Source organism: Rutidosis leptorrhynchoides, chromosome 8 (assembly GCF_046630445.1).
Source record: "Rutidosis leptorrhynchoides isolate AG116_Rl617_1_P2 chromosome 8, CSIRO_AGI_Rlap_v1, whole genome shotgun sequence".
NCBI lineage: Eukaryota > Viridiplantae > Streptophyta > Magnoliopsida > Asterales > Asteraceae > Rutidosis > Rutidosis leptorrhynchoides.
In genome coordinates this window covers 258,050,295-258,072,331 of record NC_092340.1, presented here as the reverse complement: position 1 = coordinate 258,072,331, position 22,037 = coordinate 258,050,295, and the positions used below count along the sequence as shown (strand labels likewise).

The following is a 22,037-nucleotide window of genomic DNA, read 5'->3' as shown; positions in this document are numbered from 1 at the left end:
GATAATTATTCTGATAATTATTTCCCGGCCTTTGGTTTATGTATGAAACATTCTCTCTTTGTTCCATTGTTAGTTCAATACTGAGACAATCTTTTGTTAAATGTGGTCCTCCACACTGCTCACAACTAATTCGTATTGAGTGAATATCTTTAGTCATCTTTTCCATTCGTCTCTCGACAGCATCTATCTTTGCGGAAATGGAATCTAAGTCATGGCTAGAATCGGCTCTAGCTGCTTTAGATGATCTAACGATATCTTTTTCTTGGTGCCACTCATGTGAGTGGGAAGCAGTGTTATCAATAATTTTATAAGCGTCAGTTGCGGTTTTCTTCATAATGGAACCACCAGCTGCTATATCGATGTCTTTCCTTGTAGTGATGTCGCATCCTTGGTAGAATATTTGTACTATTTGACAAGTGTCTAAACCATGTTGCGAACATCCTCTTAATAACTTTCCAAATCTTGTCCACGCCTCATATAGAGTTTCATTTGGCTTTTGTGTGAACGTAACAATTTCTCCTTGAAGTCTCACGGCTTTAGATGCCGGAAAGAATTGTTTAAGAAATTTTTCAACTAAAACGTACCATGTATCAATCGCCCCTTCAGGTAACGATTCTAACGAATCTTTGGCTTCTCCCTTTAAAGTTCAAGGAAATAACATGAGATATATCTGTTCATCCTTAACTTCTCGAATTTTAAATAGTGTGCAGATCCTATTAAATGTACGAAGATGTTCATTTGGATCTTCCTTTGGCGCACCACTAAATTGGCATTGATTAGTTACCATGTGTAGGATTTGTCCTTTGATTTCATAATCTGGCGCATTAATGTCTGGTTGAGTAATTGCGTGACCTTGGCCAGTGCGTTTAGCTCTCATTCGGTCTTCCATACTTAGAGGTTCCAGATTTTCCATGAATGAATTTGTTGAATCTGAATTACTAGAGGATTCTGATTTAGTGGTTCGTTCCTCAACAATCTCTGTTTGAATGATTGGTGGTTCCGGAGGAAAGATTAGTGGTTCAGGATCTATGAATTGTCCCTGAATATTCTCCGGATTCTCAATTGCAAGGTCGGGTTCAAAGAATGGATTATCAGAAATTTGAATTGAAGTACTTGGTTGACTGGATGACGATTCTAAAGAAAAATCAACTGCTACAATATTTTCTAAATGTCTTGATCGAGTTACAGGTGGTGAACGTACGAAAGGTGGTGAACGTTTTGCTCGGTGCATTCAATGAATATCCTATTAGTTATAAAAATAAAAATTATATAAGTTATCAAAATAATAGACTTTTCTTCTTTTGCCCACGTTTCGAATAGCCAATAGATGCAGCAGGGAGCCAGAACCCTTTAAATCGGAAGCTCACAACTCAGCCACTAACAAATCCAACTATTACTACGAAGCAGAAAATTTGGATGTCTATCAATTTAACCACTTAAAATAATTTTTCTTTGAAATTTAAAGAAATTTTAGAGAAGAAATAGAAAAAAAAATAAATCTAAGTCCTAAAAACTAGAGTGGCGAAAAATAAGAAAGAAAAAGAGCGCGTCGAAAAACGTCGAAAAATAAAAGGGTCAAAAAATAATAGGCGTCGAAAAATAAAAATAAGAAAGTAGCGCGTCGAAACTTAAAAAGGAACTAAAAACTAAGAATTAAAAATTGCGTCTAAAAATATTAAAGCTTAAAAGGAATTCTATATTCAAAAGCGGCAATTACTTAAAAAGGTACTAAAATATAAAAATGGCGTCGCAAAATTCTAAAGCACTTAAATCTTAGTCTAAATAAAAAGCACTTAAGGGATTTTACAGCAAAGCCTAAAAATCTAGAAATTAAAATAACTATGGCAAAAACTATGATTTAGATCTAATTACGAGCGAAAAATACAAATATTACGCTAAAACGAATAAAAAGATACAAAATATAAAAATATACTTAAAGTTGTAAAAAGTACAATTTTTATAAAAAATATTATTTTTATATTATTTATTTTATAAAACTATTAATTTTATAATTTATTAAAACTTATTAAACTTAAAATACAAATTAATTAAAACTAAACTAAATTAATTAATAACTAAACCCTAATTAGGGTTTTTAATTAATAATAATAATAATAATAATAATAATAATAATAATAATAATAATAATAATAATAATAATAATAATAATAATAATAATAATAATAATAATAATAATAATAATAAAACCCTAAACTGGTCGAACTAGGTTTCAGACCTGTCCAGTCAACTCATGCGATCGCATGAGTTTTCTGTTATGGAGCCATGCGATCGCATGGGCCTTAGATCCGGGCCAAATGCTGGGCTGCTACAGTACGGGCCCGAATGTTTTTATATATATATATTTTTTTCTGATTTAATATTAAATAAAATATAAATAACTTAAATAAAAATATAATTTTAAAAACTAAAATAAAAATACTTTTATAAATTTTTTAACAACTCTTAACAACTAAAATATAGATTTTGTTTTTTTTCTTTTTATATATTTGGTTTTTAATATTTAAAACGTATATTTTTTTTACAAAAGCGTATTTTTATTAAAGTAAATTAATAAAAATCTTTTTTTATATATATTTAGCGTTGCGCTTTCGGCTTTTAAGCAAGAGATTTCCCGGCAGCGGCGCCAAAAATACTTGATGTGTGCGAGGGGTACTAGGAAATAGTATAATTTTTACAACGAAATACTATTAAATACGATACAATTTTACACAAGATATTTATTTATTTATAGAATGAATATACCTAAACCTTGCTACAACACTTATAGGCAGTGTACCTAATCGTACAGTAGTGTAGTTTTTAGTAAGTCCGGTTCGTTCCACAGGGAAAATTAAACAAGCTTAACGCTATATTAGTTTAAACTATATTTGTAAAAATACAAAAATATATATAAGTAATAATATTATTATAAAAGGGGTTTTTTTACCGTTTAATGACCGGTTTGTCGATTTTAAAACTTTAGTCACAGTTAAAACCTAATGTAAAATATTAATTATATAAAAGACTTAATTTAAAACGTAAAGTAAATAACGATAATGAAATTGCGATAAATAAAAGTGTGATAAAATAAAATTGCGATAATTAAAAAGTACGATAATTAAAAGTGCAATTAAATACAATGACAATAAATAAAAGTGCGATAATTAGAAGTGCAATTAAATATGAAAATAAAGGAATTATGCTTATTTAAACTTCCGTAATCATGATGTTTGACGTGTTGATTTTAGTTTCTTCCCATGGGTTAATTGTCCTTTGTCCTGGATTATTTAATATGTCCGTCTGGTTTTTGTCCATAACAGTCCATCAGTCATAAATATAAAGTGCGAGTGTCCTCGTCAAATTATCCTTATATCCGAAGTCAAATATTCCAACTAATTGGGGACTTAAACTGTAACAAGGTTTTAATACTTTGTTTAATAATTACACCAGGATATCGACTGCGTGTAACCCAAGGTTTTAATACTTTGTTAACAATTACGCCAAGTGTCCTTGTACATAATTCACCCATGTTTTAATAAGTCTATTAACTATTAATCCATTCCCGTGTCCGGTTAAATGAACGATTATTCGTACATATAAATATCCCGCCCATCGTGTCCGATCGAGTGTATATGGTTATTTATAGGTACGTCCAATTGTAAATCTTTACATTAAATTAACAAACTATCATTTAGTTAAATAAATATAAAGCCCATTAATAGCCCATAGTTTAATTTCCACAAGTGTCGTTCTTTTGTCCAAACCCCAATTATGGTACAAAGCCCAATTACCCCGTCTTAATATTTTAGTCCAACATCATGATTACTTCGGCATTAAATAAGCATAATAATAACTTAGCTACGAGACATTAAATTAAAAATAACATTAACCATAACTTACAGTGATTAAAAATAGCGTACTGTTACACGGACAGAATTTCGACTTACACCCTTACAACATTCGCTATCATACCCTTATTATTAGAATTTAAAATTAAAATTAAAATTAAAATATAATATATATATATATATATATATATATATATATATATATATATATATATATATATATATATATATATATATATCGTTACGTATGAAGGAAGAAGAAAAAGATGTGTTTTAGGTTCGTGCAAAGCCTGCCTTTTATAGGCATGTGGCCAGAAAAAGGCCTCCATGCGATCGCATGGCTTTATAACTGCCAGGCCATGCGATCGCATGGCCTGCTTTTCCAGCTCACATGAGCTTGTTTCTTCTGCCGACGGTTTTTAAATATAATATATAATATATAAATAATTTTAAGAATTTTAAGAATTATTTAAATATTATATTATATTTATGTGCATAGTTGACTTGTAATTTTTAGTCCGTTGCGTCGAGCGTTGAGAGTTGACTTTGGTCCCGGTTCCGATTTTTCGAACGTCCTTGCGTATAATTTAATATCTTGTACTTTGCGTTTCGCATCTTGTACTCTTGTAATTTTGAGACGTTTCTTATCAATAATTTGAACCATTTTGATTGTACTTTGTACTTTTGAGCTTTTTGGTTGTTTGCGTCTTCAAATCGTGGAATCTGTCTTTTGTCTTCACCTTTTATTATTTAAACGAATATTACTTGTAAATAGAACAATTGCAACTAAAAGCTTGTCTTTCTTGAGGGATAATGCTATGAAATATATGTTCGTTTTTAGCATTATCAGAGGTGCATTTAGGTCGAATTTGCAATAAGTGTTAAATTGGGTTGGTTTGTAAATCCAATCTAAGTGTGTTGTTGAATTTGTGATAATGGATGAGGTACTTTCCATTGACGAGTTGCGGATTACTTGGAAGCATTTTCTTCAAGGCGACAAGATGAGTGTTAATATCCTATATGCATATGTATGTGTAGGATGGGTGCGGGTTGGGTGAAGTGGTTCTCGGTCATAGAGCTCACTTCACATATAGGTGGATTGATGGAATTGTGTATAGGTCCAATTGGCACGTTTGTGCATTTTGGTTGACCACCTTTGGTGAGGTACACGCTTGTGTGTACGTTATCACACGTGGTTGTGATTTGGATGTTATAACCCCAATGGCGAAGGGTTGATATTGTTGAGAAGTGAATCGCGTGTAGTTCGGATTCACGATGACTCGTGTAGTTCGGTCATCTTATTGAGGTAGTAATCTCGTGTAGTTTCGGATTACTAAGGCTCGTGTAGTTCTGCCAACCTCGATGTTGCGAAGATAGTAATCTCGTGTGAGTTCGGATTACTAAGGCTCGTGTAGCTCGGCCAATCTTCATTGTAGCGTTTGGTATTCGGTAATGGGTTAAGGGGTTAACCTTATTCGTTTTATATTGTTATATATATTAATGTAATGTTGTGTTGTAGCTAACCCTTCGGGTGTAGCTTATTGGCGTTGTTCACATCGTCGTTGGTGAACTTACACTTTGTTGATATCTTTAGCTTGTTGCTTAGAGATTGTACGGCATGCTTAGTGTAGTTGCCTTATACATGGATGCTTCGGTATGCGGTATTTGATATTTGTATGGCGTGTCCATTTTATACATATATATGTATGTAGTATATTATCATTCACTAAGCGTTAGCTTACCCTCTCGTTGTTGCTATTTTTATAGGATCGCATGCTTGGCGGCTCGGGTAAGCTTGGGGATTAGAGATCTTGGCTAGGTTGCTAAGAAGATCTTGCTTGTGTATTCGATTAGGATTTGGGTAGCGTAGTCCCAAATTACCATGCTCGGTTTTGGTTGGAAACTAAACTAGTCGGGTCGTGTATGTCCGTTTGGACAATTAATCAATGTATTAAATGTTTTAAGGTTTATTAAACCTTCTATTGTATTAAAGATGTTTATGGAAACACAATTGGGACCTAAAGTGTTATTTAAAGTGTATTAAAAGGAAAAAAATTTATGGGCCGGTTTTAATACGGGTTGGGTCATTTCAACTATACTCGAAAATATATTTCATCTGCTAACGGTAGCGAACCGCCCGAATGAGGCTCGTCAAGCCCATGTGATCACATAATATAAGTTCTCGTTTACACCCTGCAAGTGTAACTACTGATAATTGAATTGAGGATTTTTGTTCAAACCCGTACATGGAATGTTCGTTTTCGTACTTGTGTTCAAAGTGTAAAAGTATGATACGTATATGTTTCTCATCCCATAGTTTAAAGCATAAAAGTTGTTTAAAAGATGGGACTATGATCTCACCTTGTGTGCACGAGTAATAAGTACTTCAACAAGTAACGTGTGCAAAGAACAATGCTAGTCTTGACCTAAACAAATAGGTCGTATCAATAACGGTAAACACGATAGGTCAAAGATGTTCAATTAGTCCTATGGCTCGTTACGACTCGATTATGTAGCATGTGAGTCACGTTGTCAAGTTTCATGCAAGAATCAAGTATAAAGCATGTTAGAACGATCGCATAAACATTTGGTTAAGTTTGACTAAAAGTCAAACTTGGTCAAAGTCAACGGGGTCGGGTCGGGTATCCGACAATTTTTCTATGAAAGATAAGCATATATAAGTATGTTGGCCAAGTTTCATGTTAATCGGAGTTACGAGTAAGCGGGGGTGAAATCGTGAAAATCAAAAGAATTTGGGACAGACCAAAATGGCGCGCCGCTCCATTTAACTGATCAGCAAGTCTGGCAGTTTTCACACTCAAGCACGAATCCAACTTCAAACAATCATAACTTGTGAACCGTAAACATTCAAAACACGTATCTTATATCGTTGGAAAGGTATTTTGACAAGGAATACAACTAACCACTTTTCATCAAGCAAAAATATCATTTACAATAACCGAAAACTCGTCAAGTGATCATTAAATGTTCAAAATCATCGTTTCAAGTTTACAAAATGCATTTCTTGACTCGGGAATCCAATTCACACATATGATATGCTGTTTTGAAGGTAATAAAACATACATTACAACTAAACACTTACTAACAACATTTCCTAGCATTCAACGCATCAAAAGTTCGTTTTAAGTCTATCAAACCCTAACCCAAAATTCACAAAAATCAATAATCATGTGTTTGAAGTTTTCTTAATCAACCTACGCATCAAAATGAAGCTAGTGATACTAGTAACACAATTAAAACATGAACTTTAACAATTTAACAACATTAACTCATCTAAAATTTAAGATTAAGCAAACCCATTTCAAATGTTCAAACTAGTTACCCAAAACAACAAATCGAGCAAACAAAACATATATTCATGTTATTCTTGAGCCATATACACTAATTAACACCATTTCAAGTATATAAAACGAATTTAGAGAAATCTAGTATTTTTAGAAAGTTACCCAAACTTGATGAAATTTGTACCAAAATGTAGAGGATGAAGAGAGGATCACGAAAATGTAATTTGTTTTGATGTTTGCTTCTTGATTCGGGTTTAGATGATGATTTTGTGAATTTGGTGTTTGAGTTCCAATAATGGAAGTAGAGAGAAAAAGAGAAAGAGAGGTGGGATTGAATGAGTGGTGGTAGTGGTGGGTTGACTAGTTGAGCTAGTCAACTAGTTTGCCCACTAGCCAACTTTGGTCCCTCAAGTTTCAAAGCGGGTGCGGGAATTAACCAAACGAATATTTTAAAAATGCTAGAGCAACCGAGTGATGTTATAATTAAATAATGAAAATATTATGAACGTTAGTCAACGGAAACTACGAATTTAAATAACGAAAGATATTATATAAAAAAAAGACAGTGTTAAAAATAAATTTAACAGAAAAACGCGGGATGTTACAACGTATACAATGTTTTGACATATCATATCGACGTCATATATATATATTATTTGGAACAACCATAGACACTCTATATGCGGTAATGTTCGAGTTAGCTATACAGGGTTGAGGTTGATTCCAAAATAATATATATACTTTGAGTTGTGATTGAGTCTGAGACTTGTATACACTGGGTCGTGGATTGATTCGAGATATTATATATTGATTTATTTCTGTACTACTAACTGTGGACAACTAATTGTGGACTACGAACGTTGGACTGTTAACTTAACAAACTTAAATCGTTAAAACATAATAAAACATATTGTGAATATATTTCGATCCTACTTTGATATATATGTATATATTTATTATAGGTTCGTGAATCGACCAGTGGCCAAGTGTTATTTTCCGACGAAGGGATAATCTGTGAAAGTGAGTTATAGTCCCATTTTTACTATCGAATATTTTTGGGATGAGAATACATGCAGTTTTATAAATGATTTACAAAATAGACACAAGTACTTGAAAATTACATTCTATGATTGAATTATCTTATTGAATATCACCATTTTGCTTGGTAACCTAAGAATTAGTGAACGCCACTAATTGACGCGAATCCTGAAGATAGATATATGTGCCTAACGAACCCCATCCAGGTTATGGATGCTTTAGTACTTCGATTTTTATATACAGATGAGTGTACATGTATATTTGGGGATATTCTATATGCATTTGTTAATGTCGGTTACCAGATGTTCTTCATATGAATAATTTTTATACAGATGAGTGTTCCTGTATTATATTTTTTTGCAGATGAGTGTTCCTGCAGTTAATTAAGAAAAATGAAATCTTGTGGTCTATTAATATAATTTGATACATATGTTAAACCTATAACTTACCAACATTTTGTTGATGTTTAAAGCATGTTTATTCTCAGGTGATTTTTAAGAGCTTCCGCTGTTGCATGCTAAATAAAGACAGGATTGGAGTCTGTATGCTTGTACAATATTGTTTAAAAACTGCATTCGAAGACTTAAGTTGTTGTGTAATATTATTGTAAACTATTATGTAATGGTCGTGTGAAAACGCTACATTTTAGATTATCATTATTTGATAATCTTCGTAATATTTTAAACCTTTATCGCAAATATAAAGGTTATGGTTTGTTTCAAAATCGAATGCAGTCATTGAAAAACGTCTCATATAGAGGTCAAAACCTCGCAACGAAATCAATTAATATGAAACGTTTATAATTATTATGAACGGGACATTTCAGACGTCGGGGACACCACGTGCTCTTACGATGACTCATTTATTTACGATGCATGTGAAGTGTGAAGTGGAGGCATTTTGAGGTTTTCTAGGTGGAAGGACCGTTTCGGGGAAATGTCTTAATTTGAAGGGGGTGTTATGGGTAATATTGTGTGAAGTGTTGTTAGATAGTTATGGGTGATAAGAAAAATATAATTTGGAGTTGGTTGAAAAAGACATAATCAATTTGAATTTAAATCTGGTTAACACTTGCTAATCAATTTGAAAAGGTTGATTTTCAAAATTAAAATTAAGGGTGTGTTTGATAAATATGAATGATTAAGCACTGAATGATTCATAATCTGAATGAATCAGAGGTTCTGAATAAATTTACTTCTGAATGCCAATAAGCTGTTTGATAATCATTTTGAATAACATAATATTGAACGGATTAAATCAACTTATTATCGTTTAACATTAGCGAAAATTTCAATATACATATTTGATAAGTGTTCTGAATACAAACAAGAAGAATATTATATAAAATTTAGTCTCTTAATGGTTAAAAGAGTGTTGCAACTCTGAATGGTTCAGCACTGAATGCTGAACCATTCATCACCCTATGTCGTTCAGATATTAGAAACAACCACACTGAATGCTGAATGGTTCAAGATTCAGTGTTGAACCATTTCATTAAGAGGTAAACAAATGCACACTAAGACACTAATTTCAAAAGAAATTTAAAAGATTGTTTTTTCTTTACAAACATAATATAATATAATGGATAATGATAAATACATCACATTTTTTTTATAAATCCACTACACACATATATTAAAAAATTGTATTGTAGAACATATTAATAATAACAATGTATACGCGTGATGGATTTATTAAAAATTATAGTGGATTGATCATACCATAGTAATTAAATTGAAGAGTTGGGAGTAACATTTAGGGATGGCAAAATGACCCGTACCCGATGGGGAAACTCGAAACCCGTTCTAATTGGGTCGGGTTTGACCCGAGTCCGTCGGGTCATGGGCCGGGTATGGGGATGGTTACAAAAAAATTTCCAGGTTCGGGTTCGGGTATGGTTTTAGATAAAAACCCGTTTACCCGACCCGTATACCCGACCCACATACCCGTATACCCGATCCGAGAAATTTTAATAATAATTTTTATGTAAAATTTTAGTATTAGTATTATATTGTTAGTGCATGAAAGATTTATCTTATTTGTTTTGAAAACGAGTATAATTTTATTCAATATTATCATATACAATAAGTTTTCGAGATGTGATTTTATATATCTTTATGTATTTGAGTCTTTTAGAAACTAATCAATCAACTTTTTGTATGTGATATTTTATAATACATTAAACATGAAGTAGTTAAGTTATTTTTCGATATTTTGATTTGGTAACTTATTGAAAAATAGATATAGAATCACTAATCGGGTATACCCGATTACCCGTGGGGAAACCCGAAACCCGATAGTATGTAAGTAAATGGGGACCCGACGGGTTTCGGGCCGGGTTTCTTAATTGAGTTCGGGTCCGGGATTACCTAAACCCGACCCAAACCCGACCCGATGTCATCCCTAGTAACATTGCATTTGCATGTTAATCAATACTTGAGGTACCAAAACCAAAAAGCGGAGAATAATTTATCAGGAGTGAGTGGGGAGTGACACAAACAGCAGATTGAGCGAGCATCCAGCCGGCTGGCTGTTTGGATCCCCACCACCACGTGTATTTGCTGACTTGGTCCTTTTCTTATTTCAAATTCAAATAAAACGACATAAACCTCCCTGCTGTTCCACCACTATTATAATTTATAAATCTAAATTTATATAATTTAGTTTAATTTAATTTATACTCCGTATAAGTTAATCCTCAAATATCTTCTGCCTTTCTACTTTACTGTTCATCAAATTCATTACACATTCCAGATCCTACTTTTTTCCTTTGTAAAGTTTCTTTTATATATATATATATATATATATATATATATATATATATATATATATATATATATATATATTTACTTTTAACTGTTTTTCCTTCAATTTTCATGACCTAATTTCAATCGGATTACATTACAGGCATTGCTAACATGTCGAAAACTGGAGCGTTTGATCTTGCAACTGGACTTGGTGGCAAAATCGAGAAAGATGACGTTCTTTCTGCTGTCGATAAGTAATACTCCTACATATACAATTTCGGATTATTTTGATATTTTTAATAAAATAATTAATTTAATTAATTTACGCAATCTGTTTAGGTTTTACAGCGTTTATACATGTGAATATGTGATTATTATGTCAAGATCTGAACTGTTGAGAAGTATATGTAATTATACTGAGATCTGTATGACTGTTGGAAATTTATGCAAGCACACTACTACCTTTTGAATCATGTTGATATTTTTGCGACGGAATTATATGCATGTTGCATGTGGTTATGAATGATTTTGATCTTATTGAAAACTGTTGTACATTATCAAATATGTGGAGTAGTAATTATTCGAAGAATGTTAGTGCCAAGTGTGTAACAAGGTTATATGCAGTTATTATGTATTCCGCATGTATCTACTACTAATTTATACAAATGTCGTGCAACGCACGGACTCATAAAAATAGTATATGATATGTCAACAACCCCAATTACTCCCGTTCAATCCCGGATTACTCCTTTTTAAGAACAGACCTATCCGATTTTCCAAAATCGTTTAATTAACTGTTCAATGTCAGTTAATGGGTAAAAATGGACGTGTTGGTCAACGTCGGTCAAAGCTGTTATACAATTGATGATTTTTCTTGGTTATCACCTATTGGATATGTGTTTTTGTTGGAAACCGATATATGACTATAATTCTTATATAATTTTGACCAAACACTTGTGCGTGTTTATCATATTAGAAGGTGTACTTGATGACATTGTTCTTCGTAAGGTGTATTGGTTTATGTTGGAAGATCATACTAACTAAGTTTAACTTTTTTCGAAATCAAAAATGCATCTATTTTTCAATTCAAATCAATAATTACCACAATTTAAAAAAAGGTTCTTGAAACAGTAAATCATAGTTCAGTTGTGGTAAATATAACTGTAAGTTTGAATCTTTGATTGATATCTAGTGACAAAAGTAGAGCAACTGATTGAGATCCAAGGTAGGTGTATTTTATTTTTTAAGATTCAAATTATACATGTTACCATGGAAGATCGAGTACATATAGGCTAATATGTAAAAAGCTTGTGACTTCAGTTCTTAATACATGTATGTTGCTATGGAAATTGAACTTATATGTCATTTTGTGGGTTTAACATAGGTATGAAAAGTATCATTCGGATTTTGGAGGTGCTGAAGAAGATAGAAAGGCTAACTATACTGACATGGTAAGAAACATTTACTGATTTTTGAAGAATGGTCAAGTTATCGAAGACAGTAAGTTTTTTAGTGTTTCTATCTCTTGCCTTGTTACTGTGCAAGTGATTAACCTGATACCAAGGTTTATATTATTATCATTATCATGCCATGGCCACAAACTTTTTTTTTTTGCTTCAGGTTAACAAGTATTATGATCTTGTAACAAGCTTCTACGAGTATGGTTGGGGAGAATCATTCCATTTTGCTCATAGGTTGAGATTTAAGTGTTTACTTTACTATAAAGGTTTACATACTTTAAGCTATTACCCATGAAGTTAAAATCTTCTTCTCGTATCTGCAGATGGAACGGGGAGTCACTCAGAGAGAGCATTAAGCGACATGAACATTTTCTTGCTTTACAGCTAGGTTTGAAGCCTGGACAAAAGGTCTTGTACTGCGATTAATTTCTAGTTATTTGATAAATGGTGTAATCAATTCTTGGATGCTTATACCAAAATTGTAACTTTGCTCTGTATATAAAAGGTGCTTGATGTAGGATGTGGAATTGGTGGACCATTGAGGGAAATTGCCAGATTCAGGTAACCAAAATGCTGCATGTTCTAATTTATTTATAATTCACTAATATAATTGTGTGTTGGCTATTTGACCTTGGTCTCTACTTCTCGTAGTTCCACATCTGTGACAGGGATAAACAACAACGAATATCAGATAACTAGAGGAAGGGTAAGTTTTATGTATAGTGAATATTTAGTTATCAACAAATCTTATGAAATTCAGTATCTGTAGTGAAGTTTTACTAATGTTTTTATATCTTTTTTTTAGGCGTTAAACCGTGTTGCAGGATTAGAAAGAACATGTGACTTTACAAAGGTCAGTTTGTGTTGACCTTTTAGTGTACATTGGGCTTTTATAACTGTATTTTGTGTTTATATCATATCATATATAGTTTTGGTGCTAATGATGTTATTCCTTTGCGATCGTCTATCGGTGCAGGCTGATTTCATGAAAATGCCATTTCCTGACAACAGTTTTGATGCAGTGTATGCAAGTGAGGCCACTTGTCATGCTCCAGATGCGGTATATATACTTACTGACAGATTCATTGAGATTTTAGAGATCGCGTATCTGAAAAAACATTGCTTTTTTCTTATAATTTATACGGATTTTAGCCTTATTAAATTACTTATTTTGGGCTAAGGTTGGATGTTACAAAGAGATATTTCGAGTGTTGAAGCCCGGCCAGTCATTTGCTGCATATGAGTGGTGCATGACTGATGCGTTTGACCCAAATAACCAAGAGCACCACAAAATTAAGGTACAGATAGTTAAATGCATATATTTGAGTTAAATGTGGTTGATGTTTAACCAAGTTCGAAAAAGACGTGAGACCAATATGAGTCGGTCAGGTACTTGAAACGTCAAATCAGTCAAGACTCGGTCGACACGGATGTTGACTAACGTTGACATTTAAATAATATATAGGTTTTTTTATAATGTTTTGTACAATAATAGTGTATTTTTAACTTATCTTTAAGGGATACTATGTAAGTCGGTGTTTTTCCCAGCTAATTTTTAAATGGGTTTGGGATTTTTGTGTACTCTAGAACAAATCCATACAAAAAGTCAACTTTTGACCGAAGTTTACCGATTTTCCCGACTTTGATCTGACTTTTAGAGTTTACCGACTAATAAGACAGTTTTAGGCGAAACGGGATGGGATAGTCACTAAACCGTCGCAACGGCCGTCACAACCGTCGTTTGCTACCATGTGTTCAACTAGTATTAAGCCACCTTAATCAACTCAAGTTTGACTTCGATTTTGGCTCATCATAAAAGCATTGAGTTTTTAACCCAAGTATCTAAATGACTATAACCAAGTTTTTTGTACGTTTTTACTAAATTGATAAAATGTGGCTACTATTAATTAAATATGATTTGATGTTAACAGGCAGAAATCGAGATTGGTGATGGGCTTCCAGACATAAGATCAACCAAACAATGTCTTGCAGCTCTAAAAGAAGCAGGTTTTGAGGTAAGTAGAACATAACTATTATCATCATTAGTCCTTTTTGCAATAAAGTGTCATATTTTTTAAATTTTTTTCTTTTGTTTTTTATGAAGGTAATATGGGAGAAAGATCTAGCAATAGATTCTCCACTTCCATGGTACATGCCGCTGGATCCAAGTCGTTTATCTCTTAGCAGTTTTCGTTTAACAACTGCTGGACGTTTTATTACACGCAATATGGTAAAAATATGTCTATATTTTGCTTTTCAAAATATGATGCGTGAAAGTTAAAATTGCAACAACTAATATGATTAATGTTGTTAACTCAAGATTTGCACATTCATATGTTATTTTATATGTAGGTTGTGGCTCTTGAATACGTGGGACTCGCCCCTAAAGGAAGCCAACGGGTTCAGTCCTTTTTAGAGAAAGCTGCAGAAGGACTTGTTGCTGGTGGAAAGTGAGAACTTATCACCTTTTACATACAAGCATTATTTTCTAAACACCTTCATTTTTCTTCTTCTTATCTTTTATGTACTTACTTCTTGATATACTTATCTATATTATCATATAAATTTGTGTGGCAGGAAGGAGATCTTTACACCGATGTATTTCTTCTTGGCACGAAAACCACAATAGGACGATGATCACGGATATGGAATTTGAACTATCATTGATATTGTCAGTGATAACTGCAGGTACTTGACATTTTGCTGTTTGGTTTGCGCTTTTAAAATAGAGGACGTTTTTGAAGAATTATTAATCTTTAATTTTGTAGTTAAATGAAATTCAGTTTTTCCTTATTCCTGTTTTTTTCACTGTCAGGCTTAATTTGTGATGCAAAATGGAAGTAATATATACTTTTGTTGAGCTTGGTTTCGGTTCTTCGCCTTTTGGATGTAATTGTAGCCTTCTTTTTGTTGAAGAGTCTTTCTAGTTATGCAGTTTTTTAACTAAAACAACAGTTCAATTACAGTACAGTAATAAGATAAAAAAATGTTGGTATGTGTTTTTCCCACAAAATAAAGTTTTCAATCCTATACCTAAATGAACCATTGTAAAAAAATCGATTAATCGCTGATTAATTCCCGATTACTCATTTTTAAGAGTTGTTCTGATTTTTTAAAATCTGTTTAATTAATCGATCAACGTCGATTGATGGGTCAAAATCAAATTTGGTAATCACAGTAGGTTAAAAGTCAAAATTGGTCAACTGTTTAACACGAATTTTAACTAGACTTTAAAGTTTTTGAAAAAAATGAACAATTTTAATTTGTTAAAGTTTATGTTTATGTTTATGGTTTTCTTTTATATTTAAACATATAGTTTTTGCAATTTAATATTTAAATGTATAAAGTACAATCCGATTAATCCCAATTAATCTCCGAATTTTCGATTAATCCTTCCAAAGTAATGACCAATCCCGAATAGCGAATTTTGCAACCATGCCTAAATAAGTGATGACACTGCACTTTTCAGTTCGTATATAGCTAAATATGCTTTAAATAAGATTATGAGAGTATTGTACAACATTTTAAAACACATTATTGTAAAAAAAATAGTGATGTAATACAATCACATTCCTATACTTTGTATGTTAGGCAATAGTTAAGGTTCTATCTAGATCAATTTTTTCATCGGTGTAATTGTTACACAACAACAACAAAACCCAATACCACATGAGTGGTGTATGGGGATGTAAGATGTATACAATCCTTCTCCTATTCGAGAATAAAAACAAGTCATTTCTCCACCCAGAGTGAAAACACTCACTTTATGATAAAACCACCACAATATGCATTAATGAGTTGTACCATACAACTTGTTAATGCATACAACTTGAGAAATCTACTTGTCATGACTTAAAATAATAAATCAATCATAAAGAAGTAGAATCAAAATGTGTGTGTAGTTTGAACTTTGATGCGAACTAAACTAAATAATTGGTTCTTAGAATGGTAAAAAAAAAAAAAGAAAAAAAAAGGAAGATTTTTCATGAACAACTCAAGACATGATCGATATAAATATGGTGCCAAATTGCCATTTGCTATAAAAATTCGTTTTTTTTTTTTTTTCAATTTGGATAACGATAACGAGTATGGCATGGAAACAAATGATCATTGTTGTTTAAGTTCTCGGACATTACAAAAACAATTCGATACCCATAATGTTGTGATTTGTAAAGCTAATAGCGTTATTAAAGTATGAATGTGGGGAGTGAAGATAGATAGATATATGCTATGTAATGATAATTACATGTGTGTTATTATTGTGAGAACAAGAATCAAACACTATGCGAATTCCTATTGCAATAAAATTCCGTTATCATGGGAAACAAGAATATAATTTAGATATATCCTTAGGAATTACTTTATGTTTACTTGCATACTTATTTTGTATAAGGGTATCAGTATATGTTCGAAATTGAGGGAGTGAAACTATGTAACTCAATCAGTCTACCGATTCCAGCATATTGTATAATGTTTTAAGAGGTAAAAATCATACCGGATTCGTTCACAGACCTTTACCCGGACCACTGCTTGAATGGATGTGTTTACGGGTACCGTCAATCGGGATCGGGTTTCCGCCCGAACGTGTGTGTTACGTGCAAATGATGAAGGTCGTTGAAATAAATGATCTACTGATACCAAAAAATCAGCGTTAAAAAAAAAATTCATAATTACCCATTTTCTATTAGGGAAAGTAAATCTAGCAATCTGATTGGTCCACGTGGCAGCTCCTCTCACATAAAATTACTGTTCACGCTGTTGTTTTTTTTTCTTTTTTTTTTCTTTTTGCCGGTTGAGTCACAAAAGGCAGAAACAGTACACGACCAACTACTGGTCATCCTCTCCTCTTCCTCTGTTCGTCCTTCACCTCCAACCTTGACCTGCTCCCTTCTCCCACACCTTTAGCCTCACCCTGCTCCTTCCTCCCTTACCCTCTTGCTTTATAGCTTTTTGATTTCCCATTAATTAATTAACTCTTCATACTTGCTCCAGACAAATTCCTTTCCTTGCTTACAGAAAATCTATCGGCTACAGAAATTACAGGTTCGTTGTTCTGTTGTTAATCTATTTAATTAATTTATGTTGTTTGCTTGCTATTGTTGGTTGTGGTTTTCGCATCGTTCTTACGTTGTTCAGGCTGTTCACCATTCCCAGCCCTGTTAATTTTTTGGCTTTTCATTGTTTGGTAATTTCCGTTATGAGGAGTTCTCGAAAAAGGAAAAAACACTCATCCAATTCGAATGTAGTTGGTAGTGCTGTGTTAGAAAGTGTTGGACCTTCAGACCTACAGGTTGTTTCCGATAAACAATCTAAGAAAAGGGCTTCTCTACGTAAGGCACATGCCAGTGCTTCGGCTTCTTCTCATGGTATGATATTGTTTTTTATTCTAATTTGTTGTCACTGAAATTGTTTTTTACAAGTTTTAACAGATATCTGTTTGTGCAGTTTCTGTTAGCTTTTTCCTTCATGCTCAGTTGACACCCATATATACTATCTCTGCACCTTTTGATGTGTCAGGTAAATCGAGTTTCTAACTATATGTATGCTGTTTTAGTGTAAGTTGCACTATCTTTGGCTTATGTTGTCTTTTGTTTCTATGCTATTCTGCTGTAACTTTCACTATCTGTGAATTATGTTGTCTTTTGTTTCTTTTTGCTTTTCATATATGTATATTGTCTTTCATATATGCATGTTGTCTTTTATATGTGTATGGTTGTTGAGTGCAAGAGCCACTAGAATTGGAATCTTTAGACATTTACTAGCCTGAAAATTCCCTATGCCTCATGTTTTGTGTTATTTGTTTGCTGTTTTTGTGTTTCAATTAATTGTGTCAATTTTGATTTTTTTTCCTTTTGTAAACTACCGATTTGAGGCTGCAATGTGTATTGGTTTTTTTGTTGTGGTTGTTGAGTGCAAGAGGCACTTGAATTCGAATCTTTAGATATTTACTAGCGTGAAAATTCCATGTGCTGTGATTGAATTACCTGCACTTGGCCAGTTCTAGAAGACAGTTTTATTTTAATGGCGGTTATCGTTGTTGACTTTGCGAGTTATTAATTTTGTCAACTCTGTTTTTTTTTCTTTTGTAAACTACCAATTTGAGGTTGCAATGTGTATTTGTTTTTTTGTTGTGGTTGTTGAGTGCAAGAGGCACTAGAATTGGAGTCTTTGGATATTTACTAGCCTGAAAATTCCATGTACTCTGAGTGGATTACCTGCACTTGGTCAGTTCTAGAAAACAGTTAATTTTAATGGTGGTTATCGTTGTTGAGTGTGCGAGTTATTTGCCTATTTTCATATGTGTTTATATATTATCCTATATGCTCTTTGACAATTGCCTTGTATTCGTGCAGGCGTATCTCCTTTATATCGTGATTCAGGAGACTGCACGTCCGTTTGCATACAGTGCGGGGCTTTGTTCTAGCGCGATGAACATGTTAAGTCATATTTCAGAGACAAACAGCTTCATTATCATCGCTGCTGTGAAAATGGCCGCGTCTATTTACCACGCTATGAGGATCCTCCTGCAGAATTTAAACGTTTGTTAGAAATTCCTGCTTTCGTTGATAATGTTCGTGCCTACAACTAGATGTACAGCATGACGTCCTTTGGCGCTCGTATCGATGAAACTGTTAACGACGGCCGTTCTCCATACGTTTTCAAAATCTCTGGCCAAATTTATCATTGGCTCGGTAGTTTGTGTCCTGAACAGGGGAGCCCCCAGGTTTCTGCAGCTTTACATTTATGATACGGATCACGAAGTTGAAAACCGAATGGGGCATTTCGGGGGCCGTGATTCAGGACGGCTTTCTGAAGTAGTTGTTACTCAGTTGGTGAAGTTACTTGATTCAAATAATGCACTAGTCATGTTGTTTTGCACCGCGAGGGATAAGTGTGCTGGCAGCGAGGTACCTACTTTCAAGGTTTGCTTGTATAGTTTGAGCGGGTCAATCCAACATGCACTGCCTACTTCGGATGCAATAGGCGCTATTGTTTTTGACTCTGACCCACAATCTATTTCTGATTACGACGTGATAATCGAGCCTCGGTCTCAGCTTCCCAATGGAGTTAATAAGCTGCATCCATTATATATGTCACTTCAATTCCCGCTGATGTTCTTTTTCGGTGAACCCGGTTTTCACCCGGATCTGAAGCTGCGCGCAGCCTCGGGTTCGCAGGGGGGCCGTGTTAGAAAAATGTCGATGAACATGTTTTACAACTACCAGATTCATGATAGGCTTCAGAGTTACAATCTGATTTTGAGACTGGGTCGTCTATTTCAGCAGTATGTGGTGACGGCATATTGCAGCATCGAGCTCGACCGAATGGACTACATCAGAAACAAGCAGAACGATATACGGGCTGAGTACCTTTCAGGGTTGTATGAAGCTATCGATAGAGGTGATAAAACTGGTCCCGATGTCGGTAGCATGACGATTCTTCCCGCTTCGTTCACTGGTGGCCCACGTTATATGTACAGTCATTATCTCGATGCTCTGGCAATTTCACGCGTTTTTGGAAACCCGATATTTTTTGTAACTTTCACGTGTAATGTAAAGTGGCCTGAAATTGCTCGGTACCTGAAGCCTTTTCCTCACCTATCGCCTTCAGACCGAGCCGATATAGTCGCTCGTGTGTTCCACATGAAGGTCAATGAGTTTATAAACTTTTTAAAGGATGAGCGTCCTCTTGGCCATGTTCGCGGAGGTACTATTGCACACCCGGAATTGCAATTTCCTCTTTACTTCATGAATATTACATGTTTTGTTGTTGCCAATTCACTGACACTATTCTCTTTGCGTCTTGCAGTTTTGTATACGACTGAATTTCAGAAAAGAGGGCTGCCACATTGCCACACTTTGGTTTGGGTTCACTCCTCGGTTTCTGCAGCTATCAGAGACAATTTAGACGACTACATAAGTGCAGAACTGCCTGACCCCAGAATTGATTTTCCTGGTTATGCAGTCATATCTGCAACTATGATGCATGGCCCATGTGTCCTTGCCAATAAGCGGGCATCATGCAATCAAGATTTTTCATGTTCAAAAAAGTTCCCGAAGAAATACATTGACAAGACGTACTTTGATGACAACGGTCGTGCTCACTACCGCAGGCGTAATACCGGTATATATACAACTCGTGCCGGTGTCCACCTCGATAACAGCTACGTTGTTCCTTACAATAGGCTACTATGTATGACTTTTCAGGCTCACATAAATGTTGAATGTTGTGGTACGACGAGTCTCATTAAATACCTATTCAAGTATATTTCAAAAGGTACCGACCGTATGGCTGTTCGTATAGCAAAACCCATAGGCAGTGACAGTCGCCAGTCACAGCAGCAGACGCAACCGGTTGATGAAATTAAAAACTTTATAGATGTTCAGTTCATTTGTCCTCACGAAGCCTGTTGGCGGATTTTTAACTTCCCGATTCATCATCGGGAACCTGCTGTCCAGATTCTGGCTGTTCATCTTGAAAATATGCAGTTGGTAAAGTTTCCGGGCAAGCAACCCCTGCGTGCTATTGTTGAAAACAACGAAGCCAAAAAAACTACTCTCACTGAGTGGCTTAATTATAATGCATCTTCAGTTAACGGAAGCCACCTTACATATTTAGATTTCCCAACCGAATTTGTTTGGTACGAGTCAAAAAAAGGTTGGCAGCGCAGGGCAAACCTAAAGAAACCATCAATTGGCAGGATATCGTATATACATCCCGCCTATGGAGAAGCATTTTTTCTAAGGATGCTTTTGTGCCATCGAAAGGGGTGCAAGAGCTTTGCAGATATTAGAACAGTCAACCAGATCCTTCATAATACATACCGATCTGCGTGTGAAGCAGCTGGGTTACTCGGTGATGATAGAGAGTGGTCAGCGGTACTAGAAGAAGCATCCGTATCTGCCACGTCGTCTCAGTTACGCTCTCTTTTCGCGCACATTTTGTCTTATTGCACTGTTACGAACCCACTTGCTCTTTGGAAAAATCACTGGAAACTAATGGGTGATGATATACCGCTTCGTACAGCTGCCAATTTAAATATGTCCCACTTGCATATAAACGCCGATGACCTACATAACTTTGTCCTGTATGAGGTAGAGATCCTTTTGAACCAGTGTTCAAAATCGATTTGCGATTTCGCATTACCATCGCTGCCAGCTGACCTGCTCGCAAATTTGGCCAACCGTCTTATCATGGAGGAGAGAAACTATGATCGTGCAGTTTTAAACGCCGAACGCCTAGAACTCGAACGTCAAATGAATTCGAAGCAAAAGCAAATTTACGATCTTATTACAAGCGCTTCGTTGAATGAAAAAACTGAACATGTATTTGTATACGGGCACGATGGCACCGGGAAGACATTCTTATAGAAAGCCATAATCACAGCACTGAGATCTAGAGGTAAGACAGTTCTTGCTGTTGCATCATCTGGCATTGCATCTCTACTTTTACCTTCGGGAAGAACCTCACATTCTCGATTCAAACTACCGCTGGTCATAACCAATTAATCGATGTGCAACGTCAAGAAAAATACCCAGATGGCAACATTACTGCAGAACACAGACCTTATTGTATGGGATGAGGCACCAATGAATGATAAGCGCTGTTTCGAAGCTCTTGATAGGAGTCTTCAAGATA

General features: G+C 34.4%; 2 protein-coding genes across 2 annotated transcripts; both read left to right on the top strand.

Annotated features, from left to right (window-relative positions):
* Positions 1 to 10,948: 10,948 nt before the first annotated feature.
* Positions 10,949 to 15,191, top strand: LOC139861433 (cycloartenol-C-24-methyltransferase 1-like). The gene is made up of 14 exons (XM_071849824.1): positions 10,949 to 10,963; positions 11,099 to 11,192; positions 12,323 to 12,389; positions 12,559 to 12,632; positions 12,722 to 12,806; positions 12,904 to 12,959; positions 13,050 to 13,104; positions 13,204 to 13,251; positions 13,375 to 13,458; positions 13,580 to 13,696; positions 14,330 to 14,413; positions 14,503 to 14,628; positions 14,751 to 14,848; positions 14,976 to 15,191. The coding sequence occupies exons 2-14, from the start codon at positions 11,110 to 11,112 to the stop codon at positions 15,025 to 15,027; spliced, it is 1,029 nt and encodes a 342-aa protein (XP_071705925.1). The 5' UTR covers positions 10,949 to 10,963; positions 11,099 to 11,109; the 3' UTR covers positions 15,028 to 15,191.
* On the top strand, positions 15,032 to 21,769 carry LOC139864141 (uncharacterized). Its single transcript, XM_071852730.1, has 6 exons — positions 15,032 to 15,086; positions 15,214 to 15,238; positions 17,535 to 17,764; positions 17,844 to 17,915; positions 18,752 to 18,803; positions 19,111 to 21,769. The coding sequence occupies exons 1-6, from the start codon at positions 15,032 to 15,034 to the stop codon at positions 21,767 to 21,769; spliced, it is 3,093 nt and encodes a 1,030-aa protein (XP_071708831.1).
* The last annotated feature ends 268 nt before the right edge of the window (positions 21,770 to 22,037 follow it).